We start from the raw sequence: 25,883 nt of genomic DNA, 5'->3' as shown, positions 1-25,883 counted from the left end.
TTCTAGAAAAAACTAAACAAAAAATAAATTAGTTAAATAAAAGCCACTTGCTGACCCTATTTATTTATTAATCTATCTTCCCTTATCATGAGCCTTTTATATTGAACGTTATTATTTTAATCCTTACTGTAAACCCTTGTAAACCTCAGTTGTTTTATTTATATGAATATTTTATTACCATTATCATTGTAATTTAATTGAATTGAATTTTCCTGTCTGTCGTCTTGTTTGGCTTTTATTAATCTGGTGCTGTATAAATAAAGTTATTATTGTTATTGTAAAATAACATATACTGCTTGATATATTATTTTGTGTTTATAAAATGACCCTTTTTATAAAAAAATTTAAAAAAGATTTTTTACAAAAGTACAAAATTACAGCAGAGCAAATGTACAAGACAATAACATAATAAACACATAATAATGTAAGAGGATGAACGTGTGGTTTTATTAGTTTAAATGATTGAATTAAGTAAATGCAATGAATCACAATGAAATGAACAAATGAAACAACTAGAAAAATAATAAAAACTAATAAACACAACAAAATAAAATGAAAAATGTATGTGTATTCACTGCTTTTTAGATTCATTCAGTTTCATTTGTGAACGCAGGGGGCGCTGGACAAAGATTACACCTGTGGGAGCAGAGGAAGAAGAAGCAACTTCCGACTGAATCCGGTAAATGCCGAGGCGGTAAAATTGAAAAGTGTTTTCTGTCAACAAACCGCGGTTAACGCCTGTCTTTGATCGAGTTTTTAAATGATATCCAGTTCATGTGCTTTAATTTGACTCGAATCTAAAGCAACATGGACCCAACGACGCTGTTCTTTTCCACACTGAAGAAGCTCGCGGTGACTCTGGAGTCAGAAACTGCGAAGCTCCAGCACTCGTTTGAAAACCGTAACGACGAAGAGGACAGCGGTGAGTGACGCACACACAAACACCCCCTCCTCCCCGAAATACGTATTTAATTATGTAATTACATACTTATATTAATACAACGTCCTTATTTTTCCAGAAGCGGCTGCGAAAGGCATGCGAGCGTACCACGAACTCAACTGTGAGGTCGTTAACCTGAAGGTACGAAGTACGTGCAGCAAACCCTGTTCATTTTTCTGGTGATTTAAGGCAAAGTCGTCTGTAGAAAGGCACAGCGGCCATTCAGCTCAAAAATATGAAATAAATACTATAGTTTAAGTCACATACAGTGTTCCGGCTTGATTATCATAGCGATAGACTAAAATAGTTTGATTAAATGAAAGCACATAAACATATTAATGTAAAAATATTCGAGTTAAAGTCACCAAATACATTTTTAATGGCCTCGAATTTAGGTTTTTATTAAATAAAATAATAATATGAAGTTTTGACTCACTTATGGAACTGGCTTTCCTGTTTAAAATAATAATAGGTGTCGCTGAATTGGCAGAAAAAAATACTCAGAAACGTTGCTCAAATTTGCTGTAGTCATGATTTATGTCGTGTCTCACTGGTGTATCCTCGCGCACAGGGGCAGATCCAGGATCGGCTCACTCAGCAGAAAGCTCAGGAGAGTGAGGTGAGCAGCTTCATTAAAGCCTGCAGAGTGATGGAGCAGCGGGTTGGTGAGGACATCCGCACGCTGAGAGGACACTGGCAAAAATACGGCTACCAAGCACCTATGGACGCCCCCCAGAGGCCAAGCAGTGAGTAACGGCTCTGTCACAGGGAGCCAAAACAACTACACTTTGACCCAATGCAGTAGCTGCAACTTCATCCTTTTTAATTTCCCTTGATTTTTGCAATAAAATAGTACACAATAGTTGACATGTGGAAATGACATGTTTCCTCAAAATGATCCAGATATTAAAACCTTTCAATTTTAATGATTTCTTTTGTTATTTGGAAAATATTCAGAAATCAAAGAGCACTCAAAGCAATGAATCAATTATCAGAGTAGTTGATGATTAATAATCAACTGATTGTTGCAATAACTGACAGAAACGTCGCTGTTTTACATAATTCAGCCCTAAACCAAACACTTTTTACACATTTCTGACCCAAACTCTGAGCAAAGTACAGAGATTTGACATTCACATGTGTCGTGGGGCTGCAACTAACAATTATTTTCAGGATGTCAAAAAATGTTTACTAAGTGTTTCCAAACTTTGAAATAATGATATCCACAAATGTCTTGTTTGGTTTCCAAAACAAAATTATTATCATTTTAAGGATTTCTTTCTTATGTAGTGCAAGGAAACCAAAAAACCTTCACATTTAAGAGGCTGGAAAACCAGAGAACATGTTTAAATGTTTGAAAAACACGGAATAACACTGTCTGTTAATATACAGACGATAACTAACGGTGTCAGTACTGTTCCCATCCATCCATCCACACACCAGATCTTAAACCAAAAGCAAAGATACAGTCACAGATTGATACAAAATGTTCTAAAAATGTCTCTTTTTACTGTGACTTTGTCTTAAACAGAGGACAAAGTTCTGGAGTCGGAGGCCGAGGATGAAAATGAAACTAAATCCACACAAGAAGAAGAAGAAGGAGGAGATGATGAATACCAGGAGGAGTCTGGAGAAGATCACGCCCCATCATCTCCATCTTCGGCACCTCCAACCTCCACCGACGTGCTCCGAACCCCACAGCTCTGTGACTTTGGCCTGTCAGAGATGCAGCTGAAGAGAGTTCTGGCCGGAGCAGAGTGGTGCTCCGAAGTGCCACCCATGCCCGAGATGCGCCTCCCGCACCCGTCGCTCAGCACGCCGGTACCACCGCCCTTGCCCTTAACTCCTAAATGTGTCCTGAGGATGGACGACGACGAGCTGCAGACGCCCCAGATGCATGACTTTGGCATCTCGGAGCACACGATGTGTCTGAACAACGACTTCACGATGGCTCTGCTCCAGAAGAACATCGAGAAGCCCCAAAGGTGGAGTATGATCTGATTTCTGTCGATCTTTTCCTGAGAACATACAGGCCTGTAGTCTCTGCTTGATGTTGCTTTATGACTGTCCTCCGTTCCAACAGACTACAAGACAAACGGGTGCCACCAATGGGTTCTCCAAAGGAGGGTTTACAGACAAAAGGTAATAGCCTACCTTGACCATAAACTTAATCTAAGATGCATGGATCAATCTGCATCTCATTGTTCTTCATTCCTGCAGCAGAGGACTTGGAGTCACCACTAACGCCCGTGTTCTGTACACCGGGTTTCAAAATCAAAAAGACAAAAGGTCTCTGCGCCCCAGAATCACCCTGTCACCCTGGACTCTTACCCTCCACCCCCGAGGTCCCGGCCTTTAAAACCCCGTACGTGATCCGACTTGTCAGCAACAAAAAGGTAATGAAAGTGTGTTATTTTTCACATTTCTTCATCGGCCCACGTAGACTGGACTGAGTTTGTGCCTTTTTGTTTTCCGTTCATGCTTTCTGCAGCCTGAGCGGATCAACATCCAAACTGACGACGATGGCGACAGTCGCTCCTGCAAACCTCCGTCACCCTGGGAGTACAATGTTCCAGAGATTTCCATCATGGCTTTGGAGGACAAGCAGATGCCAGAGATGCCAAACCTGGAGTCTCTCTTGGGAAATTCTCTACAAAATGTAAGATGTACAACAATTTTTAAATGTGTAAATATGTGTAAACAGTGGCTCAAAAATGTAATACATCTGGTTTAAATGTCAGTTTAAGATAAATAAAAAGGGTAAAAAATACATCAGCATCTCAACGTAGCAAAGTGGTCAAACCTGCAAACTAAACTTGCTTTGCTGCCCCGTCTGCATCCCAGAGAAGTGCGAAGATCCAAAAGAAGACCAGTGTGCGTGAAACTGTGTCCAAGGAGATGTGTGACAACAGTCTAGAGTCGGACGGGTCCTCGCAGGAGTTCAGTCTGGGAACGCCTCGCATCAGGATCAACTACCAGGAGCCCACTACCCCAGAGATGCCCGACCTCAGCTCTGTCACACAGGACATCTGTAAAGTAAGAAGTTAAGTCTTAATGAATAATAACAGCACAACCTTCAAATTAAAAGACCTGACCTGTAGCTTTTTATTAGCTGATTTAAACCACCAGAAAATACCTCATCTATAGCTGTTTATTAGCTGATTTTATGCAACTATAAATACCTTAGCTATTGCTTTTTATTAGCTATTATTTTAAACAACTGGAAATACCTTAGCTATAGCTATTTATTAGCGATTTTATAAATACCATAATAATTTTTATTAGCCGATGTAGTGGGGATGTAGGTTACGGCCAAAGAACGATTATGGTGATATGGATCTGGATTCAGAAATCTGGTTTCAGGATTCTCAGATTTCTCCGTCTTCCCCTTTTTTCCATCATGTATCTCTTTTGCTCGTTTTTTACTCTAAAATCATATTTTTTCCCTCTTATTTCTCCAGCTCATGTCTCAGGCTCAGCTGAAAAGGTCAGAGGTGGCGGTGGTGCAGCCGAGGCTCAGGCCAGGAAAAGAAAACCGGTAAAGTTAATCAAAGAGTACACTGAGGATTAAAGGAATATGTAATTAACAGCACTAAGATTGTATCTTATTTGATAGTTTCATCACTACATGGGATTAGGCAATTGCTGTGTAGAGAAATAACTATGTTGATAATCGATAATTTGTTTAAAAAAAGTTGTTTTTTTTATTCTTTAAAAAACACACAAAAAATTGACTAATTGATTATCAAAATAGTTGGCAATTCATTGACAATCAAATACCTGTTTCAGCCCTAATAAAAACAAATTGATTGATTGTATACCAGTGTGATTAATAAACATTAATGTATAAAATGTCCTCTTTCCAGTGGCGTGAGTCTGTCTGTGATCTCCGAGAGCGAGTTCCAGAGTTTGCCGGGCTACCTGAGGCAGATGAGTCTGCACAACCTCAACCAGGCCGTCCACAACATCAACCAGTTCACTGCCCAGTTTCCAGGTCAGTGATCGCAGTCTACAAAGATTGAAGTTGTTAAACACATCATCAGCACCTCCAGACTGGACGTACATTAATCTGTTACTGGATACATCGCAGAGACAGAGGCCATTGTCGGAGGGAGAAGTTGAACCTGTTGTTGTAGAAACTGTAGAAAGGTTGTGACGCAGCGAGGCAGAAATAAGAGCTGCTGCATCAGTCGACCGTAAGAAAACACCTCGCCATATTGTAGTTCTGCCACTGTGCAGGTAAATGCTAATATGCTAAAAAAAATTCCAATATAAGTGATTGAATATGAATATTTCCATAAACGTGTCACTTTATAAAGCTACAAGACTAACAGTACAAACCTGAAAATGAATCATGTTCACAAACCTAAAATTTTCAGTTCTAATGATTTCTTTGTTATATGGAGCAAATAAAACCAGTGAATATTCACATTTAAGAAACTGAAAAATCAGATAAAGTTGTTTTAATTATTAAAACAACTATATAAAATGAATTGCCAACTATTTTGATCATCAGTTTAAGGCTGAAGCAACTACTCGATTAATCGATTACTCATTTATTATTAAATGAATCGTCAACTATTTTGATTCTAAAAGTGTCTGAAAGGTTTGCACAGAACTTTATAAATTAGAAATCTTCAACATTTGGTTTAAAGTTATTACGTTTTATTGACATTCTCTTACCCTCTGTCAAGACTTAGCCTGGTGTTGAGTTGGAGAAATATAATAATTGTTGTGTTCTTTTGGCGCCCTCTGCAGGAGAAAAGACGGAGCTTCAGATGGACGAATTGAGGAGGATCACCAACGTTGGCGCCGTCACCCCGATATACATCCTCTGCCTCACTGAGCTCAAGAGGCTGCAGCATGTGGGCGGAGTCAGGGACACTGCTGTGTACAAACTGAGCGCTCACAATTAAAGGTTGCAGGGAGAGGGAACACTCTCATCTGATGACAGGCTGAAATCTGGTCTCATGTGGATTCACATGAACAGGAGATATAACAAGAGCAAATACAGCTGTGTAACTTTTTTATTTGTTGTGGTTGTAAATAGGTCTAATAGATGGCTAGTCCTTTATTTGCACTTATTTGATTTTTTTCAGATTTGTAAATAAAAAAATCATAATAATTACACCATACAGTACTGTATATTACAGAAATTAGCTCTTTAAAACATTTAAAAGTTCTTATATAAAAGTGTTTCCCAAACTTTCTATATGGGAACCCACTTTATTTAAAGAAAGCAAAATATTGTGGACATAAATATGAAGAAATTGTGACAAAAGCAAATTTGTGCATAAAGTATGCATTATTTACAACATATCTTTAACAAGAGATTTAGATCGAAAAAAATCTGCAATTTAGTTTGCACAGTCACAACCCATCTGTGGGTCCCGACCCCAGTAATTGGGGACCGTTGTTTTAAGGATTAAAATATACCTGAAGTAATAACTCCTTAATAAATAATAGCTTGTCATTATTTAACTATTTTATACTTGGTTGAGAACCAATGTTTAGTCTAGATGGCTGTTATTCAATTTTACCTCCTATAATCTGGTAAAAGCTAACACTAGATTTGCTCTTGCTAAGAGTTAGCCACCTAGTGCCAACATAAATGTCTTCTCCTGCTGTTACTGTTCTTGTAAGTTTTCCTACTTTATTCAGCTACACTACACACTTGTTTATTTCCACTTAAATTCTTAGGTTAATTCACACTTAGCAGCTAAGCTAAAATATAAACTATTTTATAACTGCTAATTCATGTATATTTAAATTTTGTATACATATTCATTCATATTATTTGGTTTAAAAGATTATTTAGCCATATAGCAGCTACACAAACAACATATCCACTGTTTTTTACCCTAAACATTAGATAAAGTTCATACTTACACCAATATTATTAATTTATTGTATTTACAGACATTTTATATTATATGTGGTGAACCTTAATATATATTGGATATTAACGAGCTAAAGTCTGAGTTAGCCACTTAGCTGCTTAACATTATTTTCCAGGTGTTTATTCTTGCTAACAGTTCACAACATTAGCTTTGTAGCATTTAGCTCCGCGTGAGTTTCAGTGACGTCGCCGACCAACGGTCCAATCCGGCCGCTGGTGACGTTCCTGACGTTAATTTCTATTCATTTATTTATTTATTTTCACCCTCTCCTCTCCGTCGCCCTCCATTTTGGGAGTCAAAACACAGCCAGTGGACGGCGGCGCACACCTCCACGCGTCCCCGTGGCCTTACTATGGTTCACACATGTGTGGTGGCCGGCTGTAGGAACAGAAGAACCCCCGGCACCACGCTGTCCTTCTACCGTTTCCCCCGCGACCCCGCGAGGAAGCAGCGCTGGATAGCTGCCGTGAACCGGGAGGGCTGGGTGCCCAACGACGGCAGTCGGCTGTGCAGCACTCACTTCATCTCAGGTACAGTACCAGCAGCATCACGCGTGGACTGGATCCGGTCCGGACCAGTCCGGTTCGGTTCATGGTGCTGGGACTCCGAGATGTATAACGTGAGTTTAGACACCAGGGGTCATTATTGTTATACCGTGTATATATATATTGTTTTATTATTATAAATAAGTTTACTCGGTGCCATCTATTGTGCAAGTCAAATATTGAAGATTGAATTTATGTTTTTATTTGTTTCTCATCAAGTCCTCAAGATCATTTCAGGACAGTAACTAGTATTCAATTAATCGTCAACTATTATTTATAGGAAGTTTCGCGATTTTTCAGCTATTTATTTTCTGGTTTCTTTGCACCATATATCAAATCAATAGTTAAAGCTTAATCATTTTGGTTGGTGGACAAAACAAGACATTTGAGAACATAATTTCCAGGTTTGGTCAACTGATCAACATTTTCTGACAATCAATAAGAAAAGTAATTGTAATTTGCAGCTCTAGTTCATTATGGATTTTTGTTTTAATCAATTAACAGGTTTGTTTACAAAGTTAAACCTTAATTATAGTAATAATTATGCTGTACATTTTATTTGTAATGCACTTTTATCAGATGCTGTGTGCTATTTGTGGTCAGAAAGATGGAATTTGCAAGGTCTTCAGGCGTTCTTTAGACCAGAAGAACTTCGAGAACTTCTAACGGCGTACAGCCTGCTGGATATTATTAGTAGAAGAAGAAACACCCCCATGAATTCAGATTTCTAACTTGGAATTCCGGAGCAACCTCATCAGCCCTGACATGTTAGCTACGGCTACCATAGAGTTGTGACGTCACTCCTAGTTCGGACTTCCGATGTAAATAGAATACAGCAGAATTTCTTCTACTGTGGAGATGAATGGCAATTTGAGTCCATGATGTTTTTCTGCAATTAGAAAACTACTGCACTATCCACACCTATATGGTAAATTTAGAGTGTCTAATTAACTTAATCTGCATGGTTTTTTTAGCCTAACATATTGAGTTGTTGCTGATAAGATATTTATGCTAATAATGTACCTAATAAAGTGGCTGGAGAGTGTATGGCGTAATTTTCATTTTCATTAATGTAATCTTAGTAATGAATGTTAATGACACTTTTTGATTAGTCAGCACTTCCCTGAAGAAACCTGTTCAATGTAATTTATAGACTTAAAGCTAAAAGACTTAATTTCATTGACATTTTATATCAAATATGACAATGTGCAGCACTCTCATAGGTCACAGGGAAAAACGTGAAAACTTCACCTCAAGCACTGTGGATTAAAGTAGGTAGCTTTAAGTTCTGGAACATGCACTGACTTTACTCTAATTTCCTCCACCTTCCCTTTACCATATGCAGGTAAACAGGTGAAGAATCCACGTTCTCCAGATTATGTTCCTTCAGTGTTCACAGCAGCTCCCTTATCCCCAGAGATGAAGGAGCCAGCAGCCCCAGAGATGCTGGATAAGCAGGAAGCACGCGTGGAGGCGGCCAACGCCTTGTTGTTCTTGCAGGGCCAGGGCAGATCCTCCACCGGAGAGCAGGTCCATGTGGAGCATCCCAAGGAGAGAGAGAAGGAGGCCATTGCAGAGGAAAGTGCGTCGTCCTCTCTCAGCACTGATGAAGATTATGAAGAATCTGTAAGTGACAGCAAGAAAGGCAGGTTTCCTCAGGCATCAGGTAACTTTGATGACCTCCTGAAAGTCCTGAAGAGGGAGAACCAGGCCCTCAGGGAGTCTGTGGAGAAGATGTCCCTCTCTGAGAACTCCTTGAGGAACGATGCGGAGAAAGTGAAGTTTTACACTGGTTTACCAAACTTCTTTGTCTTCGAGACGGTCATGTGGCTGCTGGCACCTCACATGGACGTGACGAAGAACGTGAAGCTCTCCAAGTTCCAGCAGCTGCTGCTGACTCTGATGCGATTGCGTCTGGACCTCCGCAATCAAGACCTGGCTTACCGCTTTGGAGTAAAAGTCAGCACCGTCACCAGAACAGTGCACCGCATGGTCAACATCATGTCCTCCACTCTGGTGCCCACAGCCGTCTTCTGGCCCTCCAGAGCCGAGCTCCGGAAAAACCTGCCGGCGGCTCTGCGCACCTCCCACCCTGACTGCGCCGTTATCATTGACTGTTTCACTGTGCCTTTTGAGGAGCCGGTTTCCTGGGGCAACCAGCAGCAGAGTGTGGTGCCAAGCTCTCAGGGCGTTGGGACAAGTTATAACGTGTTGAAGTATCTGATCGGTGTGGCTCCGCAAGGCGTTGTCACCTTCGTGTCCAGGGGCGTGCTGGGAAACGTCAGTGACAAGAGTCTCGCTGAAGGCTGCGGATTTCTGTGCAAACTCCTCCCAGGCGACATCGTGTTGGCGAGTTGCAATCTAGACATTGCAGATTCTGTGGCTGCCCGCGGAGCCCAGTTTAAAATCGCTAGTAGCTACCAAGGGGAGACGTTCGGAGGTTTGGACGGCTCTCCGCTGCCAGATTCTTCTTCTGAGACATTAAGCGTGCAGAGGCACGTGGAGAGGGTGATCTCCATGGTGAAGCGGAGGTACACCATGCTCACCGGTCCCGTCGAGACCCCGTTTACCACGGCGCCCGAGCGCACGTCAAACCTCTCCACCTTTGATAAGATCGTGCAAGTTGCCTGTGCCTTAAACAACCTGTGCATCTCTGCTGCTCCGCTAGAGTGACTCGCACAGAAACACTTTGTGCCCCTAAACTGCTGGTCAGATGCTCAAGATCCCTTTACTGCTTTGGACCTGAGGCCCTTTTCTCCCACTGCTTCTCTGTGTCAACACCACACAACAACACTACCTTATGAGTACATTTGTTTGTACTAATCCACATTAGGGTTGACACTTTTCCCCAAAAATCTAGTTTGGATGATTATTAATGTGACATGCTATTTCCCCCCCCTGCCACCTCACTCGGGTGGAGCCAACAGACAGACTTGTTCGTTGCTTTTCTGTTTACTTGGCGTTCAGTTCAGCGCGGTACGGTTTGGAACTGTAAAGCTTGGTAGGTGTCACAACGGACAACATCCAGCAGCTCCTCTTTTCCTGCTTGGTTTGTGACTCTTTGTGTCAACAAGACGTCAAGGTGGTTTGTATGAGCGTCGAAGAAGCCCCGGTCGCAAGGGGTGTGACTTTTTTCTGTCGCCCAATCAGCTGACTGGTTCCGCCCTGACCGTACCATACCGTTTTACTATGGTATCCCAAGGGAAGGGTGCTAGTTGGAAACACGGCTTATGTTGTGGAACTAGAACTACATCCACCTGTTGCTTTTCAGATGCTTTGGTCTCACAGTTGTGCTTTCTGGAGGACCATTTAGCTTTAGCATTTTCACAACAAAACAACATAACTGTCACTACCTGATCTGGACCAGAAACCCAGTTTTGGTCTACGCATGTTATCCCTAACCGTAACCCCAGAAACAACCTTCGCAACTGGAAGTAGTCGCACATGTGTAGAACAAATCAGTCTTTTAGATAGCCACAATAATATTATATAGTGTCTTATTTTTCTAATGCAGTCTAAGAAGATCTAAGAGCGCGCCATCCCTGCTGGGTCATTTGGTTATTACCTCAGATCAGATAGACTAATGCACTTCTGAGCTGTATATTTTGAAGTCCGACAGGTTTTTAATCAAACCTTCCCTTAAGTTAGAAGAGATATTTGAATTTCAGAATTTCCCTTTAAGTTTCACTTTGGGTGATAGTGACTCACTCTCACATGGAGCAGTTCATACTCAGAAATGGCTTCTCCCAAAATCCAGGAACCACATTGCTGAGATGTGATGTCATGAAGTTATGCAACTCGACTGACAAAAGAATTGCAGACGTGCAAAGGGTGGTATTTTTTTGTAGGACTGTGTGAGTAAACATTTTTGTCTTAAATCGTTGCGTGTGTACACAGAAAGTGCAGCGTTGTTGGCGTGGGACTAACTCAGTCCAAAACAAAAGTCTGCACGTTTTCATTCAAGTCATTCCCACACAGCACAACGGCAGCTGACTTCACTCGGGGGTTTTTTTTCTCCCTGTGTTGCAGAAAAAGTGGGTTTATTGGTTAAAGCTGCTGTTTTTTTGTTGTCGCTTCCCAGCGTAGAAATCCAGAGCGAGTCAAAACAAAGTGTTTGCATGGAGTTTAAAACAGGTTAAGATAAGAGGGGCAGCTCGCAGGCTAGTGCAGTTACACCTCTGAGATATGAGATAGAACAATATCACGGTTAATGAGGATTCTGATGAACTACTGGGCGATTACTCTCCATATTTTTGGAATTTGTCAGCCTGATGATTGTGGAGAAAATGAAACTGAGTGCTTAAAAGGAATATATATATATATACACATATAAATATATAATTTTCTAGAAATGATCAGAATCTACTTTAATCAGTGTTGTAGTGCTTGATTTTCAGGACTCGTGCCACTCACACTGACTGTTTCTTTTTTTGCTAATTTTGACAAACAATCACAGTATCTACATGTGTACTAACTATAAAAGGTACACATTGCAATGATTGCTTGAACTGTGATACATGGTATACTCAAATATTTGTTGATTTGTCACAATATTCCACAATGCTACCTTATATTCAGTGTTTCCTTGATATTGTGCAGCCCTTAAATGCTGAAATATTGCTCAATTATTGCATCATTTAACTGGATTTTAGACTTTTCTTTTACACCAATTTTGGAACTCCAGTTTGACTCGGACTAAAGACTCCAGGCGATGATTCACCTGTCATGCGCGAAAGAAACTGGACGCTTGTCCACTCTGTGGTTTCTAACTGAGCTGGATGAAGATGACGCCACCGTTTACCACAGTATTCAAACAGTGTTAAATTAATTTGCCATTTCTAAAGAGATGTTTTTTTTGTGCTGTTGAAGAAGACGGAATTATGTTTGTTCAGAGTAGCACAGAGAAAGGACAAACTCATGATCCGCAGAGAAACACTTCACACACAGACAGACTTTTGACTTGTTGTACATGCTTCTGCGATTCCTCACAGTCACACTGAATCGAAGTATTATTTCGAGTTATTGGAATTAACGCATTATGGATAAAAAACTATATTCCCCAAAGGCAACTAGCGTGGGTTCGGCTCAGACGCTAAGTGTTGTTGATGAGGTGTGTCGACCTCAGCGCTCGGAGAACGTACGTTTAATTAGTCACAGATTCATTTTTCCCATCGTCCCGCGTTGCTCAGTGTGTCATGCGCTGATTGATTGTAACCGTGCTGAACCATGAGTACACGCCACTGAAATGTCTCTGTTGTAGCACAAGGCTGCAGCCTGTTTTTGAGAGGTTACGCGGCGATGACACACGCTCGTGGTGATTTGTAGAGTTTCAGCTTAGAATGAGGTTGTCGTGTACTCGTATGACGTATTTGTTTTTGTACACAGTTTATTTTGCAGAAATGCATCTTGTGTTGTCCTGCATAGCTGATGCCTTAGTTCGTAAACCTAAATCTGCCTGTTTTTTTTTCTAAATACCAAATGTTTTGGACCTTTCTCTGGTTGTTTACCACACTATACACTCAACAATCATTCATTCATTCATACCAGTAAGAAAGTACAGTAAGAAGTGACCTCTTTATGCCACCTTTTCACTATTTAAGTTGTAAAAACTCCAAATGATGTCAGGTAATTCTTCGTAGATTACACATTATATCACAGACACAGGCTACATCCACATTACTCCAAGTTCATTTAAAAACACAGATTCTCCAGGAATGACTCATCGAAACCTTTGAAAACACTGTCTGTATCTGGCTTTTATTTTGAAAACTGTACGAGTGCATTTTGGGACCCCTACATACAAAAATCCACCCTTGTGTTTTTGTGCGAACAAACAATAAGCAGTGTTATAATTGTGTTTGGAGTTTGTGTCCAGCGCGCAAACTTTACGATGCATTCCGTTGGTTGTTGGAACTGGAAACTTCCCCTTCAGGAATGCCCCGTGGCCTTGGACTTCCAACTCAGAAACTTGGAGCTACACTGTTTGTGTGCGCCAGATACCACGTCGAGCTTTGCGATTGACTGTTATTGCCAACAGTAGCTAATAATGGCTAACCCAAGATATGTTTGCACGTCCACCTTCTGAACTGGAACACAGTAAACTTGGGGAGGATACCCAAATCTGGGATACCCAACACGCATCCCAGATATTGGACGCGTGGACTAGCATGCGCGAACTGTAGCGCCGCTCTCTTCTTCTTTGGTAGGAATGCGTCCTATTCCCTGCGTCCTGACTTGTGTGTGAAGACATTTCTTGAAACAGTGCCGTGTCAAGAAAATTCTGTTTGCATGTGAATAAGAACCTAAATTTGGGCAGGCAGAACTTTGAGCTGTCAAAGAAAATTCTCTGTTCAAACATACTTGTTTTCAAATGAAGATATAGTTCTTTGGGTGTAGCCTTAGAAGGTGTTGAGGTTGCAAACAGTGTTGGGTGTTAAAAAGCTAAAAAAAAATTACAATGTTACCCCAAAGTCATATGTGCCTTCTGTGCTCAGGCCCCTCAGTATATTCCTGTTTTGAAACAAGCTTCCTCTGTTTTCTTTAAACGTGGCGCTTCCTTGTTTTTTGGACGTAGCCATGTTAGCTTCTGCTGCTAATGTAATGGCCTTGTTGTAGCCCACTTTAAAGGGTGACTGTAAACCGTGAACATGCACTGGTTTACACATCACAACAATTGAAGCCATTAGAATCTAATAGTACGTCAAATAAAAACACTTTTTATTGTACTTTTTAAAGTTTTGGAGACTTTTTGTGTGACCAAAATATTTTGTCACCTTTTTTTTGGCTGTCTTTGTGATTAAATCATCTTTAGTAAACGGTTAATTTAGAGTTTTAAAGTTATATATAGTTGCACAGAAATGGCAAATTCTTTATTAAAAAACTAATTTTTATTTATATTGTGATTTGAGTTGAGATGTTGAAGATTGTGAAACTCTGCGTTGAAGGAAAGTTAAAAGCAGAACCTTTAATAAACAAAAGGTTGAATTTCTTTCTCAGTAATTAAGTTAAGTTTGTGTTTTTTCCTGAACCTCACTGTACATTTCTGTCGCTCTGCCTTCACTGTTATGGTTGCATGTGCTTCCATGTTGATTAAAGGTTAAATATCCTCAGTTTCTCTCCGTTTTCGTCTCTGTGACCGATGAATAAAAGTTTCATCATTTACCTAATTTTCTGTTTCACCCACGTGTTTGACAACATGACAACTTAAAGGAGCTTTTACACCTTTATTTACTGTCATTGTTGATTCATGGTCTTTGGCTCATTAGCACAGATTCCTGGCCACTGACTGAGTAATGTACTGATTTTTTGGAGGAAGCCCCGCCTTGAATATGTGCAGCCAGAGAGCGGGGGAAAAGGAAGACTCTCACTCTGAGGTTTTTTTACAAGTCATTATGTTGGAAGAAGCTGAGTTACACCCTGGATTTTAACCACAATTACGATCTTTTTTCTTTTCTCTTAACCTTTTTCTTTTAATCTTTATCACGATCTGCTCTTGCGATTTCTGAGATATTCTTTCATTCAGGCTGTTTTTTTTATATATATATATGATTTGAATCTCTCTTTTTTGTCTAACCTTTTATGTTTGTTGGGCTTATAACAAAAACCATACATGGCCTAGCTAGCTAGCATAGATGGATAAATAGGATATGGAAAGAATGTGATAGGATACAGTAATATATAGAGAAGAGAAGAGAGGAAATTTAGGGGGTTGTTTAGACAAAGTACTATTTTGGTGGTTTAGTACAAAAAAAGTGGGATTTAAAACTTTTTCGACAAGTACTATTTTTTTTTACGAACATTAAAAACTATAACGTAGTTAGGAAATAGTAATATTTTGGTGGAATGAACCTTTAAAACCTTAAGTAAAAAATTGGAGTGTAATGAACCTTTAAAACTTTAAGTACAAATGTGAGTGGCATAAATCTTTAAATCTAGGGTCCTACACTAGAAACTACAGGATCAGTGAACAGAGAACAGAGTGAGCTCCCGTCTGTCAGAGACGATCTCTGCCTCGGCGCTGACGTGCGTCGGTCCGTCACGTGACCTGTGGAATGTTAACAATGCAGCGAGTGTCCAACTTTGTGCTGCATTTCTCCTCCTGCTGCTCCTCCTGCTCCTGCTGCCGCTGCTGCGTGTGTGTTGGAGTCAATCCGGGCAGAAAATGGAGGCTCGTTTCATCACGCTGAGCCCCCGCGCTTAGACCCACGCACACGGACGGACTTTTACCCACGACAACGCGTCGTAGTTCGGGCGAGTTTCGCGTCGCAAAAGTGGGACAGAAAGTCCACTCTTTACGTCCATCACATGGTGAGTTGAGCTGCTGGGATTTTTCTTTTTGGGGAGGGGAGTGACGGAGGTGAAGGAGGAGGAGGAGGTGGTGTGGAGTTATTTTCACGACTTGTTGCTGTGGGAAAAGTCCAGTCCCGGGTTTGTTGAAGTGGAAAAGTGTGTGTTTTTTTTGTTGTCTTTGCGTGTTTTTGTGAAGTGAGGTGTGTGTGTGTGTGTTTTTGGGCTTGTTTCTGCTGTTTCCTCCTGCTGCTCCTCCTCCTCCTCCTCCTCCTGTGAAGGCCACAGGACGTTAAAACAGGGATTTCCTATCGTTTCCATGTCCAAGGCCCCGAGTACAAAGACTAAACTCCACTGACACCATTTTGTAACGGGTCTAAATGTTTGGCACGGATGTGAACGGTTCGAACCTTGTGTTTTTCTGCTCCTGACACGTCTGGGAAGTTTAGTTTGACCGTTTTTATGGGAGTTTTTAAAGCCCAGCCTCTCAAATCTACACCCTCTACCTGCAGTTATAACAATCTAACTGTACATATGTTGTGTTTTTGAACTTCATTGTGTGTTTTAAAGAGCACGACTCATGTCACATGTGCTTTAAAGGTGCAGTACATGACATTTACTTATAAAAGTGTGTTTGTTCGTTAAACTTTTCACTTAACTTGTGTTAAAGTGACAGCAGACACGCGCAGCCACTTTATTAGGTACACCAACTGCCAGTTATTGCAAATGTCTCATGCTGAGCTGCAACAATAATCTACAGATTATTATTATTATTATTATTATTATTCAATGGCAGAATTAATCGTCAAGTAGGGGCGAGAGACGACGTGAAACGATGTTATCCCGATATGTATCGTGATATTCAAGTCACAACACGATATTTATCACAATTTGCAAATCACGATTCAATATTATCCCGATATGTATCACGATAATTAAGCCACAGCATGGTATTATTACAATATTTAAGTCACAACGCAATATGTAAATCAAAATTCAATATTATCTCAATATGTATCACGATATATAAGTCATATATAAGTCACAATATGGTATTATCACGATGTTTGTCACAACATGATATTATTGCGATATTTATCACAATATTTAAGTCATGATATGGTATTATCGCAATATATTAAGTCATAATTCGATATTATCGCAATATTAATGTCACAACACAATATTACCAGGATGTATTATCACGATATTACGTCACGCTACAATGATATCACAGTATGTATCACGATATTTAAGTCACAATATGAAATTATCACGATATCACAATTTTAATCTCAGAATTCTGACTTTAATCTTGAATTCTGTCTGACTTTAAACTGAGAAAACTCAGAAAGACCATCCAAGGTTTATTGTGAATTTTGATTTTCTTGTGGCTTTATTATTTCTTTGGTCAGTTTAAAGAGAATCTTGTATTATTCTTGCTCTGTGATGATGATGATGATGGTGCAGCTGGATTTGATTGTGGTTCTGTCAGTGCTGAAGAATCACTGTGGTGTGAAATCATCACTGGAGCTCAGGCAGGTTTTGGCTGTGGATTGTGTGGATGTGGGTTTCAGTGACAGCTCCAGCAGGTCGTCCTGATCCCTGCTGCTCTGAAATAAAGAAGAACCAGCTGAACTGTGTGGAAATAACATGATGGTGAAAAACGCAGAGTGAAATTATTTTTAAAAGAGAAGATAACATGGTTACAAAATATAAATAAGAAATACTGTGCAGGAGTTATAAATGAAAACAACTAAACTGTTGTATAACAAAGGTTCTACTTCATTTTCTTTACATGTACAATCACCTGAATTGTTGTTTTACGTTACCCAGAATAAGCTGCGTTCCGTTTGTAGTCGGAACTCGGAATTTCCACTTCCAGTTCAGGACGGGTTGCTAATCCTGGGTTAGGATACCAATATGGCTGCCACCAAAATAAACGCAACTATTTTTTACCACTTAAATTGAATTTGTTTCACAGTAAATCAGGTGTTAAACGTAGTAATTTTTTAACGTTGTCAACTGCTATTGCTAACAATGGCTAGCCCGCGATACATACATCAACACACATCCAACTTTATAATTATATATTGCTAAATGTTTCACTCTGAACCTTTTTAAATATTGATTGACACTGTGAATTAAAGAAGAATAGAGAAACGCGAGGGTTGTTTTGGTTGCTGAAGTTAGCTTGATTAGCTGTTTTTGACCAGTGGGAATTTGTGAAATCCCCATTCAAACTCCGTAGCTTTGGCTCTGATCTGCATTATTGAGACTTAAGACTTGAGTAAGCGTGTTCATTTTCTTCTCTGTTTATATCATTTTTTGGCAGTGATGCAATTTCCTGTGTCGTTTCCAGCACAAAGCTTTGATGCCCGTTCATCCTGCCGCTGTTAGCATAGTTGTTAGCTATAAATGTTTTTTGCAAACCTTACTTTTTACAGCTTGAGACGGCAGGCTATAATGATATATTTTAAAATTTCTTCTGGATCCAGTGGATCAAAGGTGTCGGTATTTAATCTTGTCTTGTGTTTAGCGTGTTAGCGTGTAATGCTAAAGTTCGCAATGCCCAATCAAGCTGCAGCTAATAAAAACCTGTGACCACTAGGGTCGTTTGACTCGGGGAGTATATGCTGTGGTTTTTTTGTTTTTTTTTTACCACAATGGGCATAACTGTTTTTAAACACGTAAAAGTGAAGTTGATACATGTGGATGAATTGCACACAGTCACACCGCTAACAGCCGTGCTAAAACATTCCACCCGAGGGGGATTTTTCTTTTTTTTACACAACGCACCACTGGAGCTTTTCTGTTTCTCAGCGACACACTCGTCTTTTCTCTCTCTGTCACAGATTTGTCCTCAAGCGTTCTCTTTGTCTATAAATATGGAAAAATGTGTTGTTGGTGGAGGCAGCGGACGCCGCCAGCTTTACTTTGTTTGTTGCTTATCGGTGTCTCCACACATCCACAACCTCAGGTTCAGCTGAAGTTGTTGCTGCTTTTTAAAATGAGTTTTTTGTGTGTGATGGGGGGTTACAGTGGTTCGTACCGGTGCCTCACAGCAGCAGGAAGGTTTGAATCTTGGTTGGACCGTTGGCTTTTCTGCAGCTTCCTCCTCCAACAATCCAAAAATATGCATATCTTAACTGGAATCGTCCAAGGCTACTTTCATACAGTGTTTTTGTTCAAAAAGCTTCTTAAATGTGAGTATTTTCTGGTTTCTTTTGCTCCATCTAACAAAGAAATCATTAAAACGGTGGTGAATCAACATTTTCTGAGATTTTACGAAACCAAAAAAGTTCTTAATTAACTGAATATGAAAATGATTGTTAGTTGTGGTCCCCAATATTATATATATAATATATAGTATTTTTCTAAATACTCATCATTGGCCGGTTATTCTAATAAATTGGACAGTTATTACAAACCAAGGAAAGTCACTAAAACTTCCCTTTTTTCATTGAATACTTGTATTTTTTTTGATGACCTGTGTAGTTTTGGTCAATGACTTGTGACTGAAGTTGAGAAATCTTTAGTATTTTCTTTACTATTAAACATTAAACTGTAACTTTTAAACATGGTTGCAGGAAAAATGGAGGTAGATCATGTCAACTTTTCTGTAGAAATCTGATTTAATGTGGATTAAAACTGGATAGACAGTACGGGGCGGGTCAAAATATATATATTATATATTAACCAAAAATCTATATCTATCTATCGTTGTCCTTTCTCGTGCAATCACCAGGGCAAATATCGATATTTTAATGAACAAATGCTGGCACTGTAAAGTAAACAGACGCTGGCCGTCACTACCTCATGTCTTCTCCTCCTCCTCTGATCGTTATGCTGCACTTAACTTTTCACGTTAATGTTTTTGTTGTTATCGCGATGTATCCCTGTAAAATTGTCTCGCAATATATTGATTATCACAGAATCGCTGTATCGCGATATTATTGGTATCGTGGACCGTGTATCGCGTATCACATCGTACCGATTCCCACACTTAATGCAGTACAACAAATATTGATATATTTGAATCCAGTTCTCTCCACAACCTTTTTAAAGGACGGATGATTTGTTCTATTTTGTCTTTACTGTCACACATTTTCCCATGCTTTTAATTTGAAGCCCCTCTTGTAACTCTTATTTTGAAGAGTGTCTTCAAATTCACATTCTTGTATCTGCCGTCTTGAAGTCATCTAGGATTTTTTATTTATTTTTTAATGTTCTTTTTCCTCGTACGTACTAATTTTCCAAATGCAGTCCAAGAGATTCTGCGAAGTCCGTCAGATGGTTTGGATTTAATCCCAGCGACTCCTGATGATAAAGTCCAGCTGCAATCTGAAGCAAACTTTTTAATCTGTCAGCTGCTCGCGATGTTTCCAAATATTAGAGTCGGTGCTGAAAGACGGATTTCACAACCTATTTCTCCTCCAGCATTTTATTGTCAGGAGAGTGAAATAAGTCGACGTCGACGACGGCCGTGTGTTTTGGCAGAAGTGGAGGAAACCTGAGTGGATTATCTGAGGCAGAGTGAGCAGCACGGTGTCGTCAAACGTTCATCTCCTTCTACAAAACCCTTAAAATAACAGTTCATCAACAACAAACATTCAGTCAGAAGCTGATTTTGATGATTCTAGTCATTTAAAGTCACATTTTTTTCTTACAGAGATTTTGCCGTTTTTTCCCCTTGACACCTAGTGGCTGTTGAAGGAACTGCACAATAAAGTGATGAGGCTTTGATTTATTTTAGTTTCTTTTGCAAAAACCTGTTTTATGGAGGTATATTTTTTGGGATTAAGTGTTTTATGTGAAATAAGGCTCCCTTTTCCACTTTCACATGTATCCTCATTAATATGAGCATAATCTCAAATATATATTCAGTTTATTGTCTTGGAGGAGCAGATTGGTCACTTATAATAATCTGCATCGGACAAATGCTATTTATTTATGACGTTTGCATTCTTAATTTCTTAAAATCTATATTTTTTTTAGCAACATGGCAGCATTTATTAGACAAAATCCTTTGTTTTTGATGACCTGTTTCATGGTTTTTAAGAGTAGTGCGGACACAAAACCCACAAGTGTTATTTAGAAAAGGTTGAATTAAGTTGAGAAAAGTTGTGTCCTTTAATGAACCTCAGCAAAGAAACACATTTACATGGAATAAACTGAAATTATACAACTCATTTTATTGAAAAATTATCTAATTTCTCAATTGCTTGATCAGTTATTTTGTCCATAAAAATCAGAAAATGTTGATTGGTGTTCCCCAAAACTTCAAAATATTGATGTTCTTCTATGTTTTGTGTTGTCCTCAAAGCAAAATTTGTTATATGGAGCAAAACCCCCAGAAATGATCATAGTCCGGAAGCTGAAAAATCTTAGAAATTGATTTTAATTATCAAAAACGCACTCAAAACGATAATGTAGTAATTAATTTATAATTGAATAATCGTTTCAGCCCCAAAAAAACAATTGTTTTTTAAAGAATTTGGTGTATAATTTAGCACTAAATGAATCTAAAACATCACTACTTTGCTTCTCAAAGCGAGTTTGAATAATATTTTGTTTTATTTTTGAAGCCACTCGTGTGTGAATATAGTAAGACGGTTGACTGCTGTCCAGTTTGGAGTCAAACGTCAGGTGAAGGTCAAAGCAGAGATAAGGCTCCGGCATGTGTTGATGGGTCAGTTATGCTGGGTGTGAATTACAGACAAATGTGTTTTTAATCTGGTGAATTATAAACAGTTGGACTTCTCCTCCTGCTCCTCCTCCTCCTCCTTCTTCTTTTCCAGACAAACGTCATCGTACATTGATGTTGTGTTTGGGTTTTTTTGGGGTGGGTGGTGGTGGTGGTGGGGGGGTTATTTTGGTCCGACTGTCCCATGATTCAACGCTGGTATGAGTTTACTTGTAGTTACTTGTGGAATGGCATGCTCACTGGTCAGACATGGCGCCTGAAGCATCACAGGAATGGAAGCTGGAGATCCCAGAGATGGGGCAACATTCATGCAGCTCTGCCCCACCCTGCTCTGTCTCCCACCACCACCGCCATCATAAAGATGGGGAAAAAAAAGGAAAACCAAACATGTTTTTGTCTACACGCAGTTTTATCTGTACAAACAGTGGATACTGTGTCGTTCTCAGAAATGTCCCAGCGGCGGGCGGAGGGTGACGGGTGGAGGGTGGGGGAGTTTAGTTTCTAAATGCCATGATTTCGTTCCTCTGGATTTTCCAGATAGTGCATAAAAAGATAGTTGTCGTATCTGTGCACAGATTATGAAAACACAGTACATCTCTGTCATTTCTTTAGGCCAGCACTGAACATCATGAATTTGTTTTTTTTTTGTTGTAATTTGATTGTGATATTAGGGCCGGGTTCAAAAATATCACCATATTTTGCGTGCCGACATATCGCCTTTGAGACACCAAATAAATAAACAAACAAACCTTTTGTGGATTAGCATTAAAGAAGAAAAAATCAATTGATGTTTCAGTCCACTAGATGGTGCCAAGTGCCCGCTCTCACTCGAGCTGCAAATACTCGTAAATATCGTGATAATATGGTATCATGACTTAAATATCGCTATAATATCGTATTGTGACTTAAATATCACAATGATGTATTGCGATTTAAATATCGGGATAATCTAGTGATAATATCATATGCTGACTTAAATATTGTGAAAATATCATATTGTGACCTAAATATCACAATGGTTTATTGTGACTTGAATATCGTGACGTTATCGTACCGTGGTGTCTCTGGTGATTCCCAACCCTAATAATTACTTATTTATTTTAATTTCGACAGACTAATTACAGTCTGATACACTTCCAGGCTGTGTATTTTGAAATAAAACAGGTTTTTTTTCCATGTTCATGTTTGAATATCGCATATGGCTGCACCGTCGAGAGTCCTATTATCTGGAAAAAGTGACAAACGTAATTAAATATTGAATATTAAATGATTTTTAAATTGTTTAAAAGCACGACCAACATTAACTACACTATATTCTACTGCAAGGACGACAGTGTGAATGTCCAGTAAACATGTATGAGTTAAATGTTCTTATTTTTGTTTACAGTGTTACATAATGACACCTAAATGTTCCCATGGTATTTGTCCAGTAAATTCCCACTTGAATGTTTTCATTCAATGGCGTTTCCATTATTTCCTCCACAGAGACGGAACAGGAGAATGTGATGATGTTTTAGCTCAGTGTATTAAACATAGTAATCATGTCAGTTTATATGTTTATCTGCTCCAAATATGCTGTTGTTGTGAAGGAGTTGGTCAGAGGTCATGGTCGGTATTGCAGCGGTTCCCAAAGACTGGGTGGGGACCTTGAGATGGGTCGTAGGGGAGTTTTTTTTGCGTCCCCAACCAAATTTGCTGAAACATTCTGACAGTTTTTTAGTTTTAAGTTGTAAATCATCTCCTGGACGTAATTGTACCAATTCAAACTAGATTAGCTTTTACAGATATTGTGATAAAGATAGTTTGGTATCTTTAAAAAAAAAAGTGTATTATAGTTAAATTTTTTTATGTACAATTAGCAACTTTAAGTGTTTTTTGCCTCCAGACCAGTGGACGCCCCAAAATAATATTAGATGGTAGAAACAATCAATCAATGAGAACGAGTTCAGGTGAATCCCCAATATTTTGTTTCATATCGGCTTTTTGGTGCCCGAAAACAGTATTTTTGAAAAATGCCACCAATTTGCAACTTTGGGGAAAAACATTATTGCAGTTATAGCGCCACTCACAGGCCTGGCACAGGCACTACAGCGTTTAGTCCTTTTTTGGTGTGTTTGGAAAACTTTATAAGAACGAAAAAGGAGGAAATTGAGCTGTTTTTGATGAATGTTTCTTTAAATGACAGCTGTGTAATCTCGGTGTCTGGTTTTCACTGAATGAACCTGCACGTGCTAATCTCGTTTTAAATCTATCACACAGTTAATGTTGTACAACGATGTACAACATGTGCTGCAACGATGAATGGATTATTAAATGAATAGTTGTGTAACTTCTTAAATGGGAATATTTTCTGGTTTATTTGCTCAACACAACAAAGAAATCATTAAAACTGAATCATTTTGTTTTGTGGACAAAAGAAGACGTTTAATAATATTATCATTTCAAGGTTTGGGGAAACGCAGATCAACAGTTTTAAGAACCAACTTGAAAACAATCAACTTAGTTGAATATGAAATAAGTCGTTATTTGCAACTCTAATGTTATATTGAAATCAGACTTAAAAAGTTGCATTTTAACTGAAAAATGACTTGATTTAATCAAGTTAAAAGTTTCTGTGATTTTTCAGCTTCTTTAAACGTGAATATCTTCTGTTTTCTTTGCTCCACACAACAAATAAATCATTAAAACTGCATCATTTTGGTTTGTGGACAAAAGAGATTTGAGAACGTCATTATTTCAAGATATTTGGAAAACATTTGAACATTTCATGAACCAAATGACTAAAATATAAAAAGAATAGAATGGAAAAATGACATCGTAAATCAAATTGCAGTTGCACTTAATGTCAGAAAAGCTGTAATTAAATGAGACATTTTAACCCCTGTTTGTTTCAGGCCTGAAGCACAGGTCGGCAGCGATTGACCCCTGACAGGTCAAGCGCAGCCGGGGGGTTAAAGGTCAACATATTTGCATGCTGTGCAGCGCTGTCGCAACATTCCACAGACGTACAGTTATCACGAAAGCAGCTGAGAACAGTTTGGACGTCGCTGTCTTCTTCAGTTTGTCCCCGTACGTCACCCCGTCCGTCCCGCACGAGCAAACGCTGCCGTGGCAGAATGCGTCGTATGTTTGGTGCAGAGAAGATTCCTCCGGCGCGGTGTTGAATGTCTGCCTGACCGTCGTCTCCCGCCGCCGCCTCGCCGCGGCCCCCGTGCTGCTGCAGCGCTGAGCTGAGCCGCTCACAGCGGTGTTTACTGATGACCACGCAGCACAAGTATGCAGTGACCGCGGGGGGGCGCGTGGGGGGGGACTTGTGCAACCGCAGCTATGCAGTGATGGGGCTCGTCGTAGAAAGAGGGGGGAGGGAGGGAGGGAGTGAGGGAGGGTCAGGTGGCATTTTATGACCCGTAGCATTCCTCGATGATGCATGAGCTATGAAACTGTGCTGTGTTTGTACTAAAGATGATGAGTCCAGGTTACTGCAGCGCTCTAACACTGGTCACCAGGGCTGCAACTATGGATCATTTTCATAATTATTAACTAATTCATATTCATATGTTTGGTCGGTAAAATGTTGAAACGTGTTCGTCAAACCTGGAAAATGATGATGCTTTAATGATTTAGGATTTATCTGACGATAAGCTGAAAAAATGTTTAAAAACACAGTTTAATCGATTGTCAAAACAGTTTATTTATTCTTAAATGTATTATTAATGGAATATTCTAAATCATTTTCATCAAACCCTGGTCATAATCTGTGTAAAATGCTGTCACCAGGCACCAGACGACGCAGATCTTTGAAAACAGACTAAAGAACAGCTTTTACACATATTAATGCTAAGTTATAGTTTTTGTCTTTTGCACAAATAGGAGATGCATTCAGTGGTTCACAAAAGATCTTCATTTTCTGTATTAATCGATGAGTTTATTGTTGAAAATGTTGGTTGTTGTTTCCCCCAAACCTTGAAATGGTTTCTTTGTTTCACGGAGCAAAGAAACCAGAAGATATTCACATGAAAGAAGCAGAGATTTATGATCCCTGCACACAACTGCAGAAAAGTAATAATATTTTTCATACTGGTGTCATGATGTAGATGTAATGTGGATATACCGCACCGCCCTGTATTAAAATAAAGATGAATTCATTTGATAATAGAAGGATTTTCAGTCTTTAAAATGCTTCTGTCTCAGCAGAAAGTCTGAGATTCTTCTTTCCTGTGCTTATATCGTAAAAACCAAAACAAAACAAAACCCTGTGTTCACTTTTAATTTTAGACACTCAGAGAAACACGAACACTACACTTGACCACATTCCTGCTGCTCTAACTTCTCTTCTCTTCTCGTCCTCAGGCACAGATTGGCAGCATCATGGTCTGGCTCGGCCGTGCCCTCATGACCGGCTGCATTTCCTGGAATAAGCTGGAACCCGAGCCTTGAAAAAGGAAAAAAAAGAAAAAGAACCCCACACCATGGAATGCCTGTAGTATCCCACACATCAGCTGCAT

At 39.5% G+C, this 25,883-nt stretch overlaps 2 protein-coding genes and 1 long non-coding RNA gene across 5 annotated transcripts; all 3 read left to right on the top strand.

Annotated features, from left to right (window-relative positions):
• The first annotated feature begins 656 nt into the window (after nucleotides 1-656).
• On the top strand, nucleotides 657-6,070 carry ska3 (spindle and kinetochore associated complex subunit 3). Of its 3 annotated transcripts, none has more exons than XM_044050862.1 (11): nucleotides 657-922; nucleotides 1,020-1,081; nucleotides 1,512-1,686; nucleotides 2,475-2,925; nucleotides 3,024-3,082; nucleotides 3,161-3,336; nucleotides 3,432-3,599; nucleotides 3,785-3,976; nucleotides 4,402-4,478; nucleotides 4,807-4,934; nucleotides 5,699-6,070. In XM_044050862.1, the coding sequence occupies exons 1-11, from the start codon at nucleotides 808-810 to the stop codon at nucleotides 5,854-5,856; spliced, it is 1,761 nt and encodes a 586-aa protein (XP_043906797.1). In that variant the 5' UTR covers nucleotides 657-807; the 3' UTR covers nucleotides 5,857-6,070. The 3 variants fall into 3 exon arrangements, with proteins under 3 accessions (XP_043906797.1, XP_043906789.1, XP_043906807.1); XM_044050854.1 differs by having other exon boundaries at nucleotides 2,472-2,925; XM_044050872.1 differs by having other exon boundaries at nucleotides 658-922; nucleotides 1,020-1,088; nucleotides 2,472-2,925.
• A 58-nt stretch (nucleotides 6,071-6,128) lies between these two features.
• Nucleotides 6,129-14,494, top strand: LOC122765552. Its single transcript, XM_044019869.1, has 2 exons — nucleotides 6,129-7,370; nucleotides 8,731-14,494. The coding sequence occupies exons 1-2, from the start codon at nucleotides 7,193-7,195 to the stop codon at nucleotides 10,056-10,058; spliced, it is 1,506 nt and encodes a 501-aa protein (XP_043875804.1). The 5' UTR covers nucleotides 6,129-7,192; the 3' UTR covers nucleotides 10,059-14,494.
• A 963-nt stretch (nucleotides 14,495-15,457) lies between these two features.
• On the top strand, nucleotides 15,458-25,819 carry LOC122765650. The gene is made up of 2 exons (XR_006359991.1): nucleotides 15,458-15,692; nucleotides 25,729-25,819. It is a non-coding gene; the product is annotated as an uncharacterized LOC122765650 (long non-coding RNA).
• The last annotated feature ends 64 nt before the right edge of the window (nucleotides 25,820-25,883 follow it).

Source organism: Solea senegalensis, linkage group LG2 (assembly GCF_019176455.1).
Source record: "Solea senegalensis isolate Sse05_10M linkage group LG2, IFAPA_SoseM_1, whole genome shotgun sequence".
NCBI lineage: Eukaryota > Metazoa > Chordata > Actinopteri > Pleuronectiformes > Soleidae > Solea > Solea senegalensis.
Note: the sequence above shows the minus strand (reverse complement) of the source record. Positions and strands in the feature narration are given on the sequence as shown.